Raw genomic sequence first — 22860 nt, 5'->3', positions numbered from 1 at the left:
TTTTTTCTATAGAAATTTATCGATTTCAAATTTATCGATAATCGATGAAATATTTCCTATAGAAAATTGATCAATAGTCGATGGAATTATCTCTATAGAACATTTACAGACAATCAATGCATTTTTTTATAGAAAACTTATCGATAAGCAATAGTACTTTTGTATTGAAAATTTATCAATAATCGATGGAATTTTTCCAAAGAAAATTTATCGATATTCGATGGAATGTTTCCTATAGATAGTCAATATCGATAGTCAATAATTTTTTTAGAATATTTAGACATGATCACTAAAATTTACTCTATAGAATTTGTCGATAATCAATAGAATTTTTTATCCAATTACCGATTAGTGATAAAATTGTTCTATATAGAAAATCTATCGATAATCTATTTTGAAAATTTGTAGGCAGGTCAAGTTCGAAGATGGGCTATATCGGTCCACTCTTTGGTATAGCCCCCATATAACGGTACCTCCGGATTTGAGGTATTTTGACGTTCTTCGCCACATTTGCAGACCGAATTAGCTATAATTTGGCACTTAGGGTTACTAGTGATCAGCAAACTTATATCCCAAAGGATATGGGCATAGGTCCATGTTTCGGTATAGTCCCCATATAACAGTACCTCCCGATTTTCGGTATTTTGAGAATTTTAGCCACAATTTTTAACCGAACTATCTGCAATTTGACATTTGAGGTTATCAGTGGCCATAAAACATCTCCACGAAACATCGTCAACATAGGTCCATGTTTTGGTATAGCCCCCATATATCGGTACCTCCCGATTTTCGGTATTTTGAGAATTTTAGCTACAAATTTTAACCGAACTAGCTGTAATTTGCAATTTGAGGTTCTCAGTGGTCATGAAATATCTTCACTAAGCATCGTCAACATAGGTTCATGTTTTGGTATAGCCCCCATATAACGGTACCTCCCGATTTTCGGTATTTTAAAAATTTTAGCCACAATTTGTAACCGATCTATCTGCAATTTGACATTTGAGGTTCTCAGCGGTCATGAAACATCTCCACCAAAAATCGTCAACATAGGTCCATGTTTTAGTATAGCCCCCATATAACGGTACCTCCCGATTTTCGGCATTTTGAGCATTTTAGTTACGATTTTTAACCGAACTAGCTGTAATTTGCCATTTGAGGTTCTCAGTGGTCATAGAATATCCCTACAAAACATCGTCAACATAGGTCCATGTTTTGGTATAGCCCCCATATAACGGTACCTCCCAATTTTCGGTATTTTGAGAATTTTAGCTACAGTTTTTAACCGAAATAGCTGTAATTTGACATTTGAAGTTCTCAGTGGTCATAAAATATCTCCAACGAAACATCGTCAACATAGGTCCATGTTTCGGTATAGCCCCCATATAACGGTATCTCCCGATTTTCGGTATTTTGAGAATTTTAGCTGCAATTTTTAACCGAACTAGCTGTAATGATCGGTATTTTGAGAGTTTTAGCTACAATTTTGTCTATTAAAATATAATCGTCAATAGAAGTCCATGTTGTGGTATATACCCCCCTATAACTGTACCTCCCGATTTTCGGGAATTTTCAGTGGTCACGAAATTTCTTCACTAAAATTCGTCAATATGGGACTATTTTTGAGGGTCTACATTGTTTTGATGAAACTACCCTCAATTTGACTCTTGAAGTCCCTGCATCTATAAAACTTTTCCGCCAAAAAAATTTAAGATAGGTTGACTCTTTGATATAACCCCGTATGTGGTACCTTTTTACCTCGCTGAACACATTTTTTTTAGATTATATTAGATAACACTGTGCAACAAAATGGAGGTGAAAGTCTGGGGCACGGAAAATTCCTCTTGGGGTAGAAAGGCCTTGGTGAGTATATTATGAACCCCGAAGGACAGATCCGCCGTGAGTCGAACTTTCGCGTTATGGCGTGATGAAATTTTTGTTAGAGACCCTGTGGGCCATCAGGAATTAGCGTAATATCTTTGTTCACTGTTGCTTAAGTGTTCTACAAAAACAACTAACAAAGATATAATGCTAATTCATGGTGGCTTACAGGGTCTCTTTCATCTCCAAAAGGAATTATCTCTGCCCCAACATTTGTGTTCACAGTGTAATTTAAGCAATAGTGGGAGGCAGTAGGAGTCTATCCATTGTCGAAAAGTTGTTCCACCTAAAATTGTAAAAGGACCCTAATTATTCCGTTTTAATTAAGACTATTTTATGGTGGAGGGTATAAAAAGTTCGGCCCGGACGAACTTAACGACTTTTTACTTTTTTTAGTTATTTCCGTAGTTCTACAACCTAAAAAAGTTATTTTACCTAGAATTCTTTTGTCTGATTCCAGTTTTTATGTTTACACTTCAGTAATTAGTTCACTTAAGGCTTTGCCCCCAGCATGTGTTATCTGCTCAAACGTTTTACTGATTCAACCCAAGTTAACAAAACACATTTTTCACTTGTTCTTTTAAAATTGTGGAAATCTCTTAGCTTTCTCTTCACTGCTGATTGATAGCTTCCGTCTGATGACCTTGACTAATTATAAATGTCCTTGTCCTTGAATATATTTTTCATTGCCAGCATAAATTTCACGGAGATGACAAATGCCCGTTGTCATGAAAGCAATAGAAAGAATAACGCACATACATATATCATAAATACCCAAAAAATAGAACTGCAATAGTAACGATTTCCTAGAACCTGTAAAAAATTATTTTGTAACGTGTTCAAATAGAGGGGCACAGTTAGTCAAAGAAGCGTATAAAATATGTCCAAAAAACAAGACCAATATACAATAACGTGTTAAGCCAACAAAGCCGTAACAGTTTAAGCCATTGTACTTATTTTTGTGTGTGTGGACTGATTAATGACAGAAACTAGAGCAGACACGTACATTCTATATCTGTGGACAAAGGAGGCAAGAAATGAAAATAATGGAATAAAGAGTGGAAGAACATAAAAAACAACAACAACAAATAGAACGTATCAAGATTCTAGATTTATGTTCTAATGCTATAAATCGTCAATCATGTACTTAGAATATACACACATGCATACATACATTCATATATACATATGTATGCACACTAAGAGCAGCACATACATAAAATAAAACAATTACCCAGAATTATGCATTGAACCTCAAATCCATTGAAAAATAGACAAGTGTAGAATAAGTACGTATTGAATTGAGTTTGAGTTACAATACCACAGACAACATCATCTCTTCATCATCATCATCATGCCATCAAATCGTGAACAAACAATACCGCCTGTGTCAAGACAACAAACAAATGTATCTCAAACAATTCATTCAATATTGTAAGCATGGATGTGTGTGTTCCGCTTATTTTTATTCTTTTTTTCGTTTTTGTAACGTAGTATCATAATGTTTGATCGTCGTACATTGAACCACACCGAACGACAATTGACTTTATTTAATGGCCAATGTATGTAATTCTCATACCTGGCCCTGATGTTGTTGGCTGAATTGAGTGAATAGAATTGCTCTGCATCCAACATCTCAAAGTGATACACAATCAAGTGACAGCAAATATGTTTAGGCCAAGTTGTTTTTTGTGACAACATAACATAGATTCATAACTCTGATATGGTCGTATGTATGGAATCGGGTATGTGACATAAAAAGTGTTGCTAATATGTGTGTATGTAACTGTGTATGTATGTACAACAATTATGCATGAGAATAAATTGTTTGGTATGGCGGCGACAAGTATTGAAACTCGGTCAAATAATAGCCGGCAATTTAAGAAATTTATGAAACAGCCTCTAATGTGAGATACAAAATATTATACCATATATCGATTTGTATTTTGAAATGATTTAATCTTCTACTCACGCAGGAGAGCTCAAGCTCCAAAAAAGTAATTGATTTTTTTCTTGAAAAAGTTGCAAGCTTAGGAAATTGTATAACTTTTCAAATGAAGGAATTTTACACGTCGTTTTGAAGATCTCAGAGCAATGATATCTGCCCACTTCTATCTGTTTTGTATTACTAAGTCTATTCGATATATCTATCACAACTTTTGAAACTGATTACCGAAATGGTTGACATGGGTGTAATATTCAGGAAATGTGAGACAAAAATCAAATCGTTGAAAAATGAGGTTTTATTTGCACGGAGACTAGCTTATCCTTCCCTTAAATCTAACCTATTAAAAATAGTTACGAGGGCTGCGCGATAACTATCTGGCCTACCAATGAAAACGCGAATATTTACCATCAAAAATAGTTTTCTTGTTTTCTTAAGTAGTCTCCAGCATTATTTATACACTTTTGCGCTCAAACGAATTATTGAAGCACTTTTTCTACTCTGATTGAGACACCTCTAAAACATGGTGTAAATACATTTACTGCATTTTCTGGCGACGAAAATCGTTGAGCACGCCTTTTGATATGCTGGAATCAAATGAAGTCATTGGATCCCCAGTTAGGGCTATACGGTGGATTACCCCTTAATTCCACATTTTGTCCGGTCAAACAGGCGCTGGTATGAATCGATGTGTGAGAGATCGTATTGTCAGGATGCAGAATGATTCGTTTTCTCTTGATCGTTTTTCGAATTTCTCAGCAGACTTCAGGCAAAAAAATTGTAGTGTATTAATGACTAAAAAAACTTTTATTCCATTTAAATTTTAAACAAAGGTCCCCCACAAACCACTTTTAATTTTTATGATATATGAAATAAAGTTATATGTAATATAAAATGATATAACGCTCATATAATTTTGGTTACGCCGTGTGCCCATATACCTTGTTTTCACTTAAATATCTGCTTACAGTGACTTCAAAAAATTGTGAAAAGTTTTGAAAAATAAAAACTTTAAAAACTTTTTGTGCGGAAGCTTTTTTCATCGAATCACTTTATATTTAAGATTTTATGCAATCTGAGGTAAAAACTCATCAAAATATCATACAGGGATACGAGGTTATAAAAAAAGTCATAACCCTAGTGTTCATGCAATATCAAATGTTAGTTGGTGGAAGAAATGCCCACGGATGCCTCTATCTCACGCTAATCACGCACGGTTTAATTTTTGGCCGACGCTAACAACCTTTGTTTTTAGGCGAGTGTCAACTACGTTTGAATTAATTAAACCAGGATGGCCCTTTATCGACATACAAAGATTTAATTTGATCGATGCACTCTTGCCGTGATTATCCACGTCGAAAATTTTGAAAATGTGAAATTCCATTCTTCTGCAAAGTGTTTTTTTCAAGTCACTGTAAACAGCACAACACATGGTCGTATGACAAACTGTCCCGAGTACTTCTAGGATAAAAACTGTCATACTTTCCAAAAAAATTTCAAATGCTGGTTGGCAACACGGGGTTTTGCCTAGGCCGGATAGTTTTCGTGCAGCCTTCGTTTAGTGATGACACAGAGTCATCTGACTGCCCCATTATCTTGATTTGTTATGGCTGCTATGTATTTTGGCAAATTTATGATATTTTCACAATGTGCCTGTCACCAGCAAAATCTGGCAAAAATATTTCTTACATACATAGATACATATATGAATTAAAATATGAATTGTGCCTGGGAATAATTGAAGATCACACGAATCAAAATGATATTTTTTGGCAAACAAATTATAATTTGGACGGGAAACATTAAACAAAAATAAGGGAAAGTTTAAAGGGGTTAGCCTTTCTCTAATAAATTTTAATTTTATATTGTGGAATTTGTATGATATGGCATTGACTTTATTAAATAATAAAGGTAAGGCCACATTAGGCAAATATTTGCTCCAGCAGCGGGCACTGTGCCTAATGTAAGTCACCTTAAGGCAATAAATCATACATATTATATATTTTAAATATCTTTCGAATATAAGAGAGAGAGAGTATTGAAATCCATAACCATGGCGCAAGAACAAGCTGATCTATCAAATTAAATATCAAAATTCATTATTGTGAATAAAAAAATGTGAATCGATTTTAGATTATTTTCTACACCGATTATCCAAATATAGTTCAATTTGCAATTTAATTATAATCGGCCCTAGGGCTTAAAATTGCATTCACTGAAAGAAATAAATAAATAAAATAAATAAATAAATATATTTTCTATGTAGAGGATTATGGATAAATTGTCTATAAAGACAATTCTACCGGATATCGATAAATTTTCTATAGGAAAAATTCCATCGGCTATTGATGCATTTTATATAGGAAAATTTCCATCGATTATTGATATATTTTCTATAAAAAATGTTTCATTCTTCTATACTGAAAATTCAATTAATTGATGATTCATAAATTTTTCCAGTTGCATAATTATCGATAGATTTTCTATATAGACAAATCGATAAATTTTTTATAGAGAAAATTCTATTGATAAGATTTCTATAAAAAAACTATATAAATATTTTTTACAAAATTTGTATCATTAATCGGAAGAATCTTCTCTACAGACAACTGATCCAATGAATTCCTTTTACAACATCCGTCGAGTTTAACTACTGAAAAGTTTTAGATAATCGATAGAATTTTCTTTGTAGAGATTTATGAAGAAATTGGTAAAATTTTCTCAGTAGAAAGTGTATCGATGATCAAAATTTTGTAAATAAAAATTCTATTAATTATCGAGAAATTTTCTATAGAGAAAATTCTATCCTTAAACAATAGAAGATTCCCTTTAGAAAATTATATTGGTTAAATATAATTTTTACAGACAAAATTCTTTCTATTATCGATAAATGTACGTTTTAGATTATCGATAGAATTATCTAAATACATAATTCTTTCAGTATATACAGAAAATTAACGACACATTCCTTTAGAGAGAAATTCTTTCAAGTATCGATAAATTTTCTATAGAGAAAATTCTATTCCTTATTTATACATGTCCTATAGTGAAAATTTTACCGATTATCGATAAATTTCCTATTGGGAAAATTCTAGCGATTGTCGTTAAAGTTTCTATACAGAAAATTTTATCGATTCACTACCTATACAGAAAATTTTATCGATTATTGGTAAATTTTCTTTATATTAAATTCTATTGATTATCGACAAATTTTCAATAGAGAAGATTCTGTAAATTATCGATACACGTTAAGCTGGGTACACATTGTCAGTTTTGAATGACAGCTTTGCGGGTGCTTGCTAGTGTGGCCGTTTATTTTTGTCATTCATGATGCAACCACAAAATATTTTGTGGTTGCTGGACGGTTGGACAGTTATCGATAATTGCGAAATATCGGCATTCAAAACTGACAATATGTACTGCACTTTATAAAGCGAAAATTCTAGCGATTCTCTATCAATTTTTATAGAGAAAATTTTATCGATTATCGATGAATTTTCTATAGAAAAAATACTATCAATTACCGATGAATTTTCTACAGAGAAAATTCTATCAATAATCGATAAATTTTCTATCTAGAAAATTTTATCGATAAATTTGTATAGAGAAAATTTTATCGATTATCAATAAATTTTCTATAGAGAACATTTTATCGATAAATTTTCTATAGAGAAAATTTTATCGATTATCGATAAATTTTCTATAGAGAAAATTTTATCGATTATCGATGAATTTTCTATAGAGAAAATTTTATCGATTATCGATGAATTTTCTATAGAGAAAATTTTATCGATTATCGATAAATTTTCTATGGAGAAAATTTTATCGATTATCGCTGAGTTTCGATTATCGATAAATTTTCTATAGAGAACATTTTATCGAATATCGATAGATTTTTTATATACAATTTTTTACCGATTATCGATAAATTTTCTATGAAGGTTATTGATAAATTTTCTTAATAAAAATTCTATTAATTATCGACAAATTATCTATAGAGAAAATTCAATTGATTATCGATAATATGTATATAGAGAAAATCCAGTCGATAAACGATATATATACTATAGACCAAATTTTATCGATTATCAATAAATTTTCTATAGATTTAAATATATCGATGTATTTTCAAAGTGGTTTATTTAACTTGCTTTGATGTCTGTTTAGTTCAAATCTACACCTTTTTTAGATGTAATTCGAATTATTTTAATTGTAATTCGAGAATTCTATTTGTAATTCGTAACATTTCATTTGTAATTCGAGAATTCCTTTTGTAATTCGAATTATTCCGTATGTAATTCGAATTATTCCGTTTGTAATTCGGAATATTCTATTTGTAATTCGAAATATTCTATTTGTAATTCGAATTATTCCATTTGAAATTTGAATTATTCCATTTGTAATTCGAATTATTCCATTTGTAATTCGAATTATTCCATTTGAAATTCGAATTATTCCATTTGTAATTCAAATGATTATATGTGTAATTTCAAATAAAATAATTCGAATTACAAATGAAATAATTCGAATTTCAAATGGAATAATTCGAATTTCAAATGGAACAATTCGAATTACAAATGGAATAATTCGAATTTCAAATGGAATAATTCGAATAACAAATGGAATAATTCGAATTACAAATGGAATAATTCGAATTACAAATGAAATGTTACGAATTACAAATATAATTGTCGAATTACAAATGAAATGTTACGAATTACAACTAAACTGTTTCGAATTACATCTGAAAAAGGTGTAGTCACTCATTTTAAATGCAGTTGACCAATCGAACTTTGCACACTTTTCAGATACATGAATAGGAAGGCAAAAGCAATATGGGTCAATTTTTTCCTATAGCCACCGTTACCACCCTATTTTAAGTAATTTGGTGATCTTATCTTTATTTTTAACCCAAATTGGCTGTAAATTGGCATTTAGAGTTCCCAATGGTACAGAAACTTTCCCATCAAAAATTGTGGACATGGGTCCAGGTTTTGGTATAGCACCCATATAACGGTACCATCCGATTTCAGGTAATTTGAGGATCTTATCTTAATTTTTAGCCCGAATTGGCTGTAAATTGACATTTGGAGTTCCTTATGGTACAGAAACTTTCTCACCAAAAATTGTGGACATGGGTCCGGGGTTTGGTATAGCACCCATATAACGGTACCATCCGATTCCAGGTATTTTGAAGATTTTATCATAATTTACCCCAAATTGCCTCTAACATGGATATAGGTCAAAGTTTTGATATAGCCCCTATATAGCGGTGCCACCCAATTTCAGGTATTTTAAGGATTTGATCTTTATTGTTCGCCCGAATTGGCTGAAACTTGGCATTTGAAGTTCACAATGGTACAGAAACTTCCACACTAAAAACTTTGGACATAGGTCAAGGTTTTGATATAGCCCCCATATAGCGGTACCACCCGATTTCAGGTATTTTAAGGATTTTATCTTAATTTTTTGTCCAAATTGGCTGAAACTTGGTATTTGGAGTTCCCAATGGTACAGAAACTTTCCAAATAAAAATTGTGGAAATAAGTCCAGGTTTTAATATAGCCACTATATAATGGCACCACCCGATTTCAGGCATTTTTAAGTTTTTGTTTACATTTTCGGAATAAATTGCCCGTAATCTGGTTATGGGGGTTTCAGCGGTCAAACCAAAAATTATTTACTAAAAAGTTAAGAATAAAAACTAATTAAAAAAATTAAGATACAGTGTTTTATTTATAAATGTACAAAAACGGGAAAAATGTTTCGTTTAGCCCCAATAAGTATGTGCTTCTTCATGATGGAATCTCTCAAATAAAACGCTTGCATTCAAATTACAAACGTTGACAAAATTAAACGGCAAACGTTTTATTTGAGAGATTCCATCATGAAGAAGAATATACTTATTGAGGCTGAGCGAAGCATTATTTTCCGTTTTAGTGCATTTATAAATAAAACACGGTATCTTAATATGCTTAATTATTTTTTATGTAGAAAAAATCTTAACGATTATTGGTAAAATTTCTATAAAGAAATTTAAATTTATATGTTCTATACGATGTGAGCTTTTTTTAATTTTCTATAGAAAAATTAAATTTTAAAAGCTCCTTCAGAATTTTTTATCAATATTATGATTCTAACGACCAAACCTCTCTCAGTCATTAAAACCTTCTAGCAAATCAACAATGCTAAATATACAAAAAAGGAGGTTAGTATGTCTCAGGTTCATGTTTACATGTACCTCTTTGCAAAAAAAAACTATAGAGTTTTTAGATAACCAAAAAAGTACACATGGCCCAAAGGGTCATCCTCAGAATGCAATACCAAATTTAAAATTGAAAAAAAACCATCAAATAAAAACAACAACAACAATTTTCCAATAATGCAATAAAAAGATTGCAACTTTGTTGTTATTTTTTGCCATTTGAATTTAAAATCCATTTGTGATTGGTCATTCATCCGCACTTGGACTTCACTTGCTGAACAAGTCAGTCGCTGCCGTCAGGTGAAGATGCATAACAACAAGCAAAAACGCATGATTGTAACCCTATGGCATTGCCTTTGTGTATGGGTCAGCAAATATTCTAAAATTTATTCAAAAGCTGCTTGCAGCCCAGCCAGCAAGCGGCCAATGTTAGAGGCTATTTTTTGGATGTTTAGATTTGTTTGCAACACATTGTGTTTTTTTGTTTGTTTCAATGTGTGTTTTTTCGAGAGTTCCTTTCTAGCTACTATTTTTTGTGATTTTTTTTTTGGTTGTAGGTGGTTATATCTGCTATTTGCTTTTATGTGTAGTTAGCCGCTTTACTAGCAGTTCAATGTTGTTGCAATTTTTGTTGATTTCGTTTTGTTTGCGGTCATCATTTATCCACTACTATTGCTTGCTGTAGTATTTTGTAGAGTGTTGTACTCGTATTTATGTACTTGTTTTGTTGTTGTACGTTCGTTTGTTCGGTATAAACAAAAATGCTTTACAAGCATTTTCAACATTCTTAAACATTGTAATATTGCCACCTTAATCACCCCAGTTTAGTTATGGTTGCTCCCTGCGTTACTGCGAGTGATGGTTGTCTTTTCTTTTTTCAAAATATAAAAATTGAAAGGAACCGTGGTTTTTGGGGGAAATTTTTAATAATATAAATTTTTAAACAAGTAAGAACACCATTTTATACTTCAAAATACCGAAAATTGGAAGGAACTGTTTTATGGGGGCTATATGAAAACGTGGACCTATACCGAACAATTTCAGGTGGACAGTTTTTTACCTCAAACGAATACTATATACCAATTTTAAGCCATTTCGGTGGGAAATTGAGGCCACAACCTTCAAAATACAGAAAGTACGCAGGTACTGTTCTATGGGGGCTATATGTAGATGAGGAACTATACACAAAAAATTTCAGGTGGAAATTTTGATATCCCCAACGAAGACTAAATACCAAATTTCCTTCACTTCGGTGGGATAAAACCTTCAAAATAAGAAAATCGGGGCTATATGAGGGCGTGGACCTATACCATCAATATTCAAGTGGAAATTTTGATATCCCCAACGAAGACTAAATACCAAATTTCCTTCACTTCGGTGGGATAAAACCTTTATAATAAGAAAATCGGGGCTTTATGAGGGCGTGGACCTATAACAACAATATTCAGGTGGAAAGTTGTATACCCCATGCGAATACTATATACCATATTTCAGCCATTTCGGTGTTATAATGAAGCTAAACCCTACAAAATACCGGGAGGCACCGTTCTATGGGGGCTAAATGAAGACGTGGACCTATAGCTACAAACTTCTGGTGTAAAGTTGTATACCCCCAACGAAGACTAAATACCAAATTTCAGTGCTATATATAAGCAATATCCCTCAAAATACAGAAAATCGGAATGTACATTTCTATGGGGGGTTATATGAAAATGTGGACCTATACCGACAAATTTCAGGTGGAATGTTTTATGCCACCAGCGAAGTCTAAGTACCAAAGTTCTGCCATTTCGGTGTTATAATAAGGCTAAAACCTTCAAAATACCGAAAATCGGGAGGTACCGTTCTATGGGGGCTATATCAAAACGTGGACCGATATAGCTTATTTTCAATACCAAACATCTGAGGAGTAATATAAACTTCTATACCAAATTACCAAGATCTATCTTAACAAGTAAAAAAGTATCAGTCGGCTTGGCCGACAGAGATATACCCTCAGCCTCGGACCTAAAGAGAAGAAGTAACACACAACAATTTTGATGTCTATTTAATTCGATGTACAATGTTTGGACCAAATCGGTTTCTCCCTTCGAGTGTTATCTGACATATTACCCAGTTTAGTTGGTGCGGGCAGACTTTTTGGAGTTTTGTTGTTACAACAAACACGGAGTTGTTACAACAAACACGGAACAAAGGGAGTCGAAGTCCAAATTTTGGACCTATTCGGCTGATCCATTCGAGAGTTATCCTGCGCTCCAACTACTACACATGGTGCCATAGGGGTTTTTTTGAGACTTTCAGGCTATTTTCTCAGGAAGTATTGTCTTGCCCCTGATGAAACTTATACCGTCGTATGGGAAGCAGTGAATACAAGTTGTTATAACAAAAATCAAAGCGATTCGTGAGCAGGTCCGACACTGAACTTTTCCAAAATTTTGTATGGGAGATAACCGAAGGAGTAGACCATTTGAGTCCATATTGGAACCCCATCTATGTCTGGTAGAAATTTCACGATGTGCATAGTATGGACCAAATCTGATACCCCCTTCAAGAGTTATCGTGCGCACAAATTTTCCGAACACATTCGCACTTTTGTGGGGGAAGTACAGGAAGGATTGGACCGATATTACCCATCTTGGAACTTTGGACAAAATATCACGAATCGATTGATATGTTCGAGAGTTATCGTGCGCTTCAGCTAGCCAGATAGACAGACGGAGGGACATGGCTAAATCAACTCCAAATTGTCTGAAATGTATTTCGTTTCCTCCGAATATTTCTATGTGTTACAAACGGAAAGACAAATTAGATTATACCCTACATATTATGGTGGAGGGTATAATAAATTTCTATGGAAAAAAAGTTTTCGATTTATTTTGTTATATAAGGAAAATTTCAAATGATCAATGCCGGTAAAATTCTTTGATTATTGCTAGGAAAATTCAAACCACTGTGCCCCCTTATTCCTTAACTACTTCGGGCTGTTTTCAATGTAGTTGTGGCTATTCTCTTGTGAAGTGTGTAAAATGCTTCTTTTTTAGTATTTACTACAGACTATTCAAAATCTTGTTGTTGTTACTGCTGTTATTGTTTTCATTGCTGCCAATACATTGCTCTTATTGTTGCTCATGTTGTTGTTGCTGTTGATGATGTTGCTATTAACATTGAGTACATGAATATTGTGCAATTTTTTTTGTCCATTCTTTTTTTCCTATTCTTGTTGTTTTTGTTTTTTTTTCTGATTTACTGTTCTTTTCCTTAACAACATGCACTTGATGTTGTTATTGTTTAGCTTGGGCTTTGGACCCTAAAAAAGGCTAACATGTATGAAAAAAAACCTGTTGTTGTTACTAGTCAAAGCAAATTCTATTTCCATTCAATTGGAAAAATAAAGATTTGTTATTTTCTTCTAAAGCTTCTGGTGTTACTTTGTTAGAAGGCCTCTTTGATGTTGTTGCTGTTGTTGGCTTAATGATTATCTCAACAGCATTTTGAGGTATTGACGTTTGCTTTTCAATTAGACCCCTTTTTTGTTCAAAAACAGAATGATTGTAAAGTGGTATTAAATTTTAATACCTGGAATTGTTTGAAAATTAATTGTCAAGACTCATTATTGATTTATGGGTTATAAGGAAATTGTTTTTTCTTTTTCCTTTGTAACACTTTTACCTTTTGTTATTCATAAAAAAACTTTATTAAAACATTTGGTCCACAATTTAGTAGACCCAGTTTTACGTTGGCATTCATTTTGACCAGGAAGTTGTAGTATGTGTGTGTGTGTGTTGCCAATTGTTGTAGATTTTTTCCTCTCACTTTTTTGCCGAACAACCAAACAAATCTTTCACACGAAAAGTAAGCCAGGAAATGTAGTTGGAAGAAGAAGGAAAAAAGCAAAAACAAAAACTCAAACGTGTTCCATTGTAAAACCAACACACCTTTTTAGCGGCCAGCATAAAATCACCTTAGAAGTTGTTTTTCCACTGCTGCAATTTTCAAAGCTCAATTGAAAATGAAATGAAAATCAGCAAAAAATATTGATCTCAATAGCAAACAGAGTAGTTGTTTGTTACTTCTTGTCAGTTAAAGTCAGTCACTCAATTTAGTGGAAAATCGAAGAGTAGATTTTTTGGATCTCGTCGCTATTGTATTGGTCCACACCACTTATGTATTTTAAATGCTGCTGGTCACCAAAACGCGTTTGAAAATGAAAATCACCTAGTTTTCCCCATTTGTTTTTGCTTTAATTGACTGCCAAAGAAACCGGTATGGATTTTTCTCATTTGGTAAGAGCCAACCAACACTCTCACAAATACGCAGAGGTTGGAACAACTCCACAGCTGTTGTTCGGCAGGCAGGCAAGCAGACAGGCTACCTTTTATGGTGGGGATACCAATAACCAATTGCTGTTGTCTGTGAGGTAGGTTAGTGGAAGTTGCAGATATTTTTAAGCTGAAACAAAAACTGCTCCTCCTTGGTGCCTGCTAAAAACGGTAACAAAAAACTTCTAGGTATGTGGTCGCACAATGGGTACATTATTAGCAATTATCAATATATTTACTATAGAAAAATTTTCATTGATTAACAATTAATTTCCTATCGATGTCGATGAACCGATAACACTGTGCAACATTTTTAAGGTGATCTTGTGCAAACAATACGAACTGAGGATTTTCTGAAAGTACAGACCCAAACGACAAGAAACCCTAGTTGCGTTTTGTTGTGTCAGATCCAGCTCGGATTTTATAGCCCCATCTAAACCTGGTTAAATATTGAGTTTTTAAAGAAATTCAGGGCTATATCTCTGAAACCAATGCGAATCTTCTTCTGACCTCTGAAGCAAATTTGTAGATAAGAACAAGAATAAAATATTTGGAGAAATAATGAACTCGAAAAACTACATTTATTGCCTCAAATTTCAAAATATATGTAAAAATTCCACAATTTTTTTACATTTCACACCGTATCTCCAAAACCGTTAATTTTTTTCTGAATATTTTCTTTTGCAAAAATATTCCCTGGAATGTAATACACAACTCTTCAGAACATGTCATTGTTGTAAAATGCCTCCATACCTCTATTTGCAGTACATTTTTCAGCGACCATATAATAAAAATGTCAATAATGTAGTGAAATCCGAAATGCGAGAATAAACTGTTGGTGTGAACTGTGTTTGAAATACGTGTTGTAAAAGATATGATACAAAATACCGCTGAAACAACATGAAGTAAGCATTTTAGAGTTTCAGAATGTTCTGAAGAATTGTTGAGAACATTATTTGGAAGATTTTTGCATAAAGTTACTTGGTTCAACTCCCAATAGTTTAGCCGATACTGACCAGAATATTAGCAGTTATGTAAAATTTTCTATATTTTATAGATGTTGATGCCCTAGATGGAGTTTTTCCAATACGGTCTGTTCAAACGATAAGTTCTACTAGTTCAGGGCTACAATATTGCCAACGACAGCAAGGCCAAATTCCTAATCGTTTCTGAGATAAAGGACCGATAAATGCAAAAAAGTGTAATTTTTGCCCGGTTTAGATGCGGCCATAAAATACGAACTGGATCTGACAGGACAAAACCCTAGAAGGGTTTTTGTAGTCTAAATATGTACTATCAAAAAATTCACACTAGAAGTTGTTTGCATTTTCAGTGTTGCATAGTGTAATCGATGAATTTTTAATAGAAAAAAATTCAATAATCGATGAATTTTGCATAGAAAACAATTCATCGATTATCGAATCGATAATATCGATGATTTTTCCATAAAAAATTAATCGATTATCGATGAATTTTCTACAGAAAAAATGATGAAATTTCTATGGAAAAAATTCTATAGAAAAAAATTCATCGATTATCATCGATTATCGACGAATTTTCCATAGAAAAAATTTCAACGATTTCAATAAATTTTCTATAGAAAAAAATCGTCGATTATTGATGAATTTTCTATAGAAAGAAAAAGTCATCGTTTATCGATGAATTTTCTATAGAAAAAATTCAGCGATTATCGATGAATTTTCTATAGAAAAAAATTCAACGATTATCGATGAATTTTCTATAGAAAAAAATTCAACGATTATCAATGAATTTTCTATAGAAAAAAATTCAACGATTATCAATGAATTTTCTATAGAAAAAAATTCAACGATTATCAATGAATTTTCTATAGAAAAAATTCAACGATTATAGATGAATTTTCCATAGAAAAAAATCCATCGATTATCGATGAATTTTCCATAGAAAAAAATCCATCGATTATCGATGAATTTTCCATAGAAAAAGATCCATCGATTATCGATGAATTTTCCATAGAAAAAAATCCATCGATTATCGATGAATTTTCTATAGAAAAAAAAATCATCGATTATCGATAAATTTTCCATAGAAAAAAAAGTCATCGATTATCGATAAATTTTCCATAGAAAAAGATTCATCAATTAACGATGAATTTTCTATAGAAAAAATTTAACAATGATAAATTAATCAATAATCTTATTTCGTCTTTGCGAAATTGTGTTACATTTTTATAAACAACTTCCCACTGTGTTCCACCATTTATGGTCATGGCGTTGTCCATTATAATGATTGTTATATTTAATCTGCAATTGTTATAATTTATTGCTTGTTAGCAATTGTTTTTAATGTTGTTATATATCTGTGGAATGTATTTGGACTGCATTTTAATTTTGTTTCTTTTTTGTACCAAATGACCAAAGCAGCAGTGCATTTAGTTTTTGAGTTGAACAGCTTTGATTGATTTCTCTTCGATTTGAAGGCTTTAAATTTTTGTAATAGTTAAGCTGAAAACACATCCAACGTTTGAGTAAAGATTTGTGTTGGGCGTTGAAAACAACAACAACAACAACAACAACAGGGCGACGCCGACACCCAAGTCCAGCGTTGATCTGTTTGCCGGCATATATTTCAAATTTCCATCAGCTGCGATGTTAAAAATGGAATAAAATGTGGTAAATAAAATCTACCAACTAGTCGGGAACTGACCTTGAAAAATTTAAAAGCGCAACAATTTTGATCTTTTCGTTGGTGTCAGAATATAACGACTGACATAACGAACAGCGGTAACGCGAATAAGGTCATATTTATCAAATTATAAAAATTGTTCCAGAAACATACCATAAGGCCAGGTCAGGCAATGTGCGCTTGCTGAGAGCAAGTGAACATACATTTCAATGCATTTTACATTGAAGTTTTCGCTCACTTGCTCTCAGTAAGCGCACATTGCCTGACCTGGCCATAAGGGACAAGGGAGACTTCTCTCATATCAATGAGTGCACCCCGATTCATATTAGCTCAATGCAGCGATAGGCGGCGGGCAATGTTTTTTTATATTGAAATTTACGCTCATTTGCTCTCAGCAAGCGCCCGCCGCCTGTCGCTGGCTCAATGATGTTGGACCTACTGTTTATCGCCGAGACCGAATGGCGAGTCTTAGGACACCATTTGTACGGAAGTTTTACATGGCTGAAATACTCTGGAAGTATCGCCTACTGCCACCGTTGAGAATTTAAGGTTGCGCTCATGGGATCAAAACCCATGACCTTCAGCGTGCAAGCCGGGTATGCTACCATTGCATCATTAGTGGCACCAAATTAGTTTTGGAAATTTGGGCCGCATATTATGGGGAGTGAAACAGGGGAGTGCAATCTAGAACCATTTTCTCGATAATGTATATTTTTGAACCAATCTTAGTGTATATAGTCTCCTTAATGCTACGAACGCTAGGAAACTCAAATGTCAAATGACAGGTACTTTGGTAAAAGAATGTAGCAAAAATTTTCAAAATACCGAAAATAGGGAAGTACCGTTACGTGGGGCCTATACCAAACCATAGACCAAAGTTAATAATTTTTGGTGGAGAGTTTTCGTGACCGGAGAGTACCTCAAATACCAAATTACATGTAGTTTGGTAAAAAAATGTAGCTAAAATTCTCAAAACACCTGAAATCGGGAGGTAAGTTATATGGGGGCCATTGCAAGACATGGATCTGTGTCCCCAATATTTGGAAGACACATTTTAGTGGCCAATAGGAACCCTAGCATTCGAATAATGGCTAATTCTATGTGAAAATGTAGGTAAAAGTGTCATTTCGAGTGGATATTGCGGCCACAACATGCAGCACACCGAAAACGGGGAGGTACGGTTCCATGGGGACTATAGAATGACGAGGACCTATACTGACAGATTTCTGGTGGAAAGTTATAAACCCCCAACGAAGACTTAATACCAATTTTCAGTCATTTCGGTGTGATAATCAGGCTAAAACCACCAAAATACTGAAAATCGGGAGGTACTGTCCTATGGGGGCTATATGAAGGCGTCGACCTATGCAGGCAAATTTCAAGGTGAAAGCTTTTTGCCCCCCAACGAAGACTAAATACCAAAATTCGGCAATTTCGGTGTAATAATAAGGCTAAGATCTTCAAAATACCGATAATCGAGAGGTACCCTTCTATGGAGGCTATATCAAAACGTGGACCTACACCCAAAATTCTCAGTTGGAATGTTTCATACCTCTGCTGAAGACTAACCACCAAATTTTAGTAATTATGACTAAAACTTTCAAAAAACTGAAAGTAGGGAGATACGGTTCTATGGGGGCTATATCAAAACTATGTCCAACCATCCCAGTTTTTTGTCCTAGAGATTGTAAGTCAATAATAGGTACGTGTACCAAAATTGATGCACCTACAACAATTCCTTCTACTTTTGGCCACAGTTTATATGAAATCGCGACATAGTGCGGCGGCTCCCTATAATTGAACTCAACATTCAACCGTGGGAAATAGTTTTAATTTTTTCGGCAATATTTTCAACATATGAAATGAATAATATCCGCCAAATAAATAGATTATCAGGCCCTGATCCAAATTCCTTATTTTTCTATAGGACTTTTGTTGAGGGGTTTCGTCATCGTGAGAACTCTCGCATTGCCTTGTCGTACCGTGCATATAGATTGATTCGGGCAGCACTCTTTTATATGAAAAGAGACTTTCCTTTCATAGCCTTAAGGATGAGGATATAATTACCAATATTTCTTGGGTAGTATTATGCAACTTTTAGACAGGTTGTTGTTGCTGTAGCAACATAAAAACCTACATAGAAGCATAGGTTTGGATATGGCTACGGGTCAATCCGGTACGAAAGAACCCGCTGCCGTGGGATTGACAGGTTTTATGTAGCCGAAATACCTTGGTAATGTGTTTAGCATTTTGTTCAAAGTTTGAACCACCTGCTGAAAAATATGATGTTGCCTTGCCAGAGTATCGTTCTCATGCCACTCTGCCCAACTTCGGATCCCAATCTTTGAACTCAACATATGTAGATTCGGACAGCAGTATTTAATAGGAAAGAAGAGTTCGCCCGATTCTTCCTCCACAACCATGCGAAATAGTTTTATTTTTTTCGACAATTTCTTCAACATAACAACCAAAAATCTGTCCAATAAATAGATTCTCAGGCCCTGATTAAAATTCTTTATTTTTCTATATGACGTTTGTTGTGGGGTTTCGTCATCGTGAGAACGAGCTCTCGCGTTGTTCTTGTCGGAGAATCGGATTCACGTCATTGTGTAGTAAGGTAACTTCCAAACTTTGAAGTTGGAAGATTCGGACAGCACTCTTTAATATGGAAAGAGTCTTTACTTCAATAACCTTAACAGTGAGGATATTATTATCCATATTTCTTGGGTAGTATTATGCAACTTTTATACAGGTTGTACGTAGTCGAAAAACCCTGGAAATGTGGTTAACATTTTGTTTATCGTTTGAACCACCTGCTGAAATATATGATGTTGCCTTGTCGGAAACTCATGTCATTCTGCTCTACGACGACTCCCAATTATTGAACTTAACATAGATTCGGACAGCAGTCTTTCTTAGGAAGGAAGGGTTCCCCCAATTCTTTCTCTACAACCGTGGAAAATAGTTTTAATCTTTTCAGCAATATCATCAGCATATGAAGCAAATAATATCCGTCCAATAAATAGATTCTCGGACCATGACCAAAATTCGTTGAAGCAAATAATATCCGTCCAATAAATAGATTCTCGGACCATGACCATGACAGGCCTATGGACTTTTGTTGAGGGGTTTCGGCATAGTGAGAACTCTCACGTTGCATTGTCGGAGAATCGGATTCACGGGAGTCGCCACCTAAACATTGAACATAACATAGATTCGGACAGCACTCGTTCATATGAAAGGAGGCCTCCCTCTTTCTCTACATTCTAGGGAAATTGTTCTCCTAATGTTCCTGTACTATGTTTTTGAGCATTTTTCTAGTTTTAATTTTTCGACTATACTTTCATAGATACCTTGAAAATTTAAAGCAAATATTGTCCCCCTCAAGAAATAGCTTCTCAGGCCCTGACCATAAACTCATGATTTTCCTATCAGGTTAATTTTTTCCTCGACTGGAACTGTGAGTATCCCGGGAAAGACACAAAATGCTGTATTGTGTGTACATTACCCATAGACGACTCAGGTATTCTGATTATTTCTATATAAATAAATCAATTCTGGCCTAAATCAATGTGCCCCTAATAGAGATGTTCCTGTGGCTATCAATTACAAAACACAAAAAAACATTGTTCCCATACGGGACAACGGAGACTTCTCTCATATCAATGAATGCACCCCGATTCATATTAGCTCAATGATATGGGACCTACAATTTATCGCCGAGTCCGAACGGCGTGTCCTACGACACCACTTGTAGAGAAGTTTTACATGGCTGAAATACTCAGGAAATGTCGCCAACATTACTGAGGAGTATTTTGCCACCGTTGAAAATTTGATGTTGCCTAGTCGGGGAATCGAACCAACGACCTTCTGCGTGCAAGGCGGGTGTGCATACCATTGCACCACGGTGGCACCCAATTAAAATTTTTAAATATGACTTGAAATGGGTCCTTAACACAAACTCCATGACAGGCCGTAAATTTAATCTTTGCAGTATTTTTTTTTTACTTTTCATGTGTCCTTTAAAGAGAACATTTTTCATGTTCCTTCGGAAAGAATTTAACTTATCAAAACGTTCCTAACAATACCCCACTCTGGTTACCTTACAAATGTTACATGTTATCTTTTTTTCATTACTCACCTTTTTGGATAGGGAAAACGCCTATATTTGAAGGCTGTTTCAACATCACGCATCTTCATTTTGAAATTTTTGTCCGACATTAAGCTCATCTACAGCAATATAATAAAAACGAACGAATCCCGTTCTATATAATCCACACTAGATATAAAGTTATTTGCCAAAAAAAGCAACGTTAGTTCTGATTCTTCTTTTGATTGTTAATACACTTGCATGTGAAATTTGTGTTATCCACGCTTTAAAACTTCGCGGTCGTTGTGTTTTTTTTTCTTCAGTTAACAAATTGTGTCACTTTTGAATTGAATTGTTCGACTTCTTTTGCCACACCACAAACACACGCATGGACAGACAGACAAGCCAGCAAATGAAGTTATTGCACAAAACGTAACGTTCTTCTTCGTTTTCTTGATTTTTGTTTTCTTTTTGTCTAAACTTAGAAATTTTTATTTCTTTGCTTGACTGGGCAACAACTTTTCCTTTAGAGCCAGTTTCTGTTTGAATTGTACAAAAAAATTTCTTCTTCTTTGCGGAAGAAAGATCTCACACGAAAAAGACCGGCTTAATGGTCTTATTTCTTTTACCGAAACACACAAAACTATTGTGGTTCTGTTGGTTGTTTTTTCTATTTTGTCACCACGGACCCGGAGTCACAAAGCACTAAGACAAGGCGTACGAACAAGAACGAACTGTGTTGTTGAAAGACGTCTTGATCTTACAGCGTTCGATATGGAACTGAATGTTAAAATCTTACAACCATCTACTTTTGGCCAAAAGAAAAATCTTAATCTTTCATTACGACAATGACGACGACCAAGACGAAGCCAGCCAATAAGCCGGAGTTGAGTGTTCGTGTCTATGTAAAGAGAAAGAAAGGCGGCCCGAATATCATCAACCACCAAAAACGAACTGAACTAACAATGTTATACAACCACAACCATAGTGGAGCATAAGTTAGGCTTGTTTTTAGGTAAACAAACGAGCCAACCAACCAAACAACCAACCAGCAACATGTGTGTTGTTGGCTTAAAACAACAAGTGTGGCTTGAAACTGGCTTAAATAAATATCGTTCAGAAAAATGTGTTCGCTGATGTTTAATTTGACATCATAGCAGGATTAAACAGTTGTCAACATATGGTTTAAAGATAAAGCTGAAAATAGATGTTCACTTTTGTTTTCTGTTTTAGGACTCTTGGGTATTGTTTAAGGTTTGTTTTGGGAAAGTGCGTTGTATCTTTGAGCCGTTGATTAATTACAGTATAAATATCATTTACCATTAGTTGGAAACTAGTTCAAATAACACAATTTTCTAATTAATTCTCTTTCAAGTTGTGCTGTTATGGCCTAAGAGGCATATTGAATAATTAGGAGTCCCTCACATCCAACTATGTGCTACGTTTCACGGGTGGTTAAGTCCGATCATCAGGCATATTAGGATGGTATTTTATTATACCTTCCACCGTAAGATGAACGGTATAATTATATTTGTCATTTCGTTTGTAATACATCGAAATATAAGTCTGAGACCTCATAAAGTATATATTCTTGATCAGCAAAAGATCTAAGTTGATATAGCCATGTCCGTCCGTCTGTCTGTTGATATCAAAATATAGCTCGCAATTTTGAAGGTAGAGCTTTGTAATTTGGTATAGAAGTTTCTATCACTCCTAAGATGTTTGGTGTTGCAAATGGACTATATCGGTCCATAGAACG

General features: G+C 34.1%; 1 protein-coding gene across 3 annotated transcripts in view; it reads right to left on the bottom strand.

Annotated features, from left to right (window-relative positions):
• The window catches only part of LOC141402725 (uronyl 2-sulfotransferase homolog pip-like), a 266172-nt gene extending 244207 nt beyond the window's left edge, over positions 1 to 21965 (bottom strand). The window contains exon 1 of one of the 3 annotated variants that reach the window (XM_073984601.1): positions 21153 to 21965. In XM_073984601.1, the coding sequence (XP_073840702.1) occupies positions 21153 to 21241 (89 nt within the window). In that variant the 5' untranslated portion in view covers positions 21242 to 21965. The remainder of the gene's footprint in view (positions 1 to 21152) is intronic. The other 2 variants (XM_073984600.1, XM_073984602.1) reach the window with 2 other exon arrangements.
• Between the last annotated feature and the right edge of the window lie 895 nt (positions 21966 to 22860).

Source organism: Musca autumnalis, unplaced genomic scaffold, assembly GCF_047663935.1.
Source record: "Musca autumnalis isolate F117 unplaced genomic scaffold, ASM4766393v1 scaffold_4, whole genome shotgun sequence".
In the NCBI taxonomy this organism is placed as follows: domain Eukaryota; kingdom Metazoa; phylum Arthropoda; class Insecta; order Diptera; family Muscidae; genus Musca; species Musca autumnalis.
This window is presented reverse-complemented; position numbering and strand designations above follow the sequence as displayed.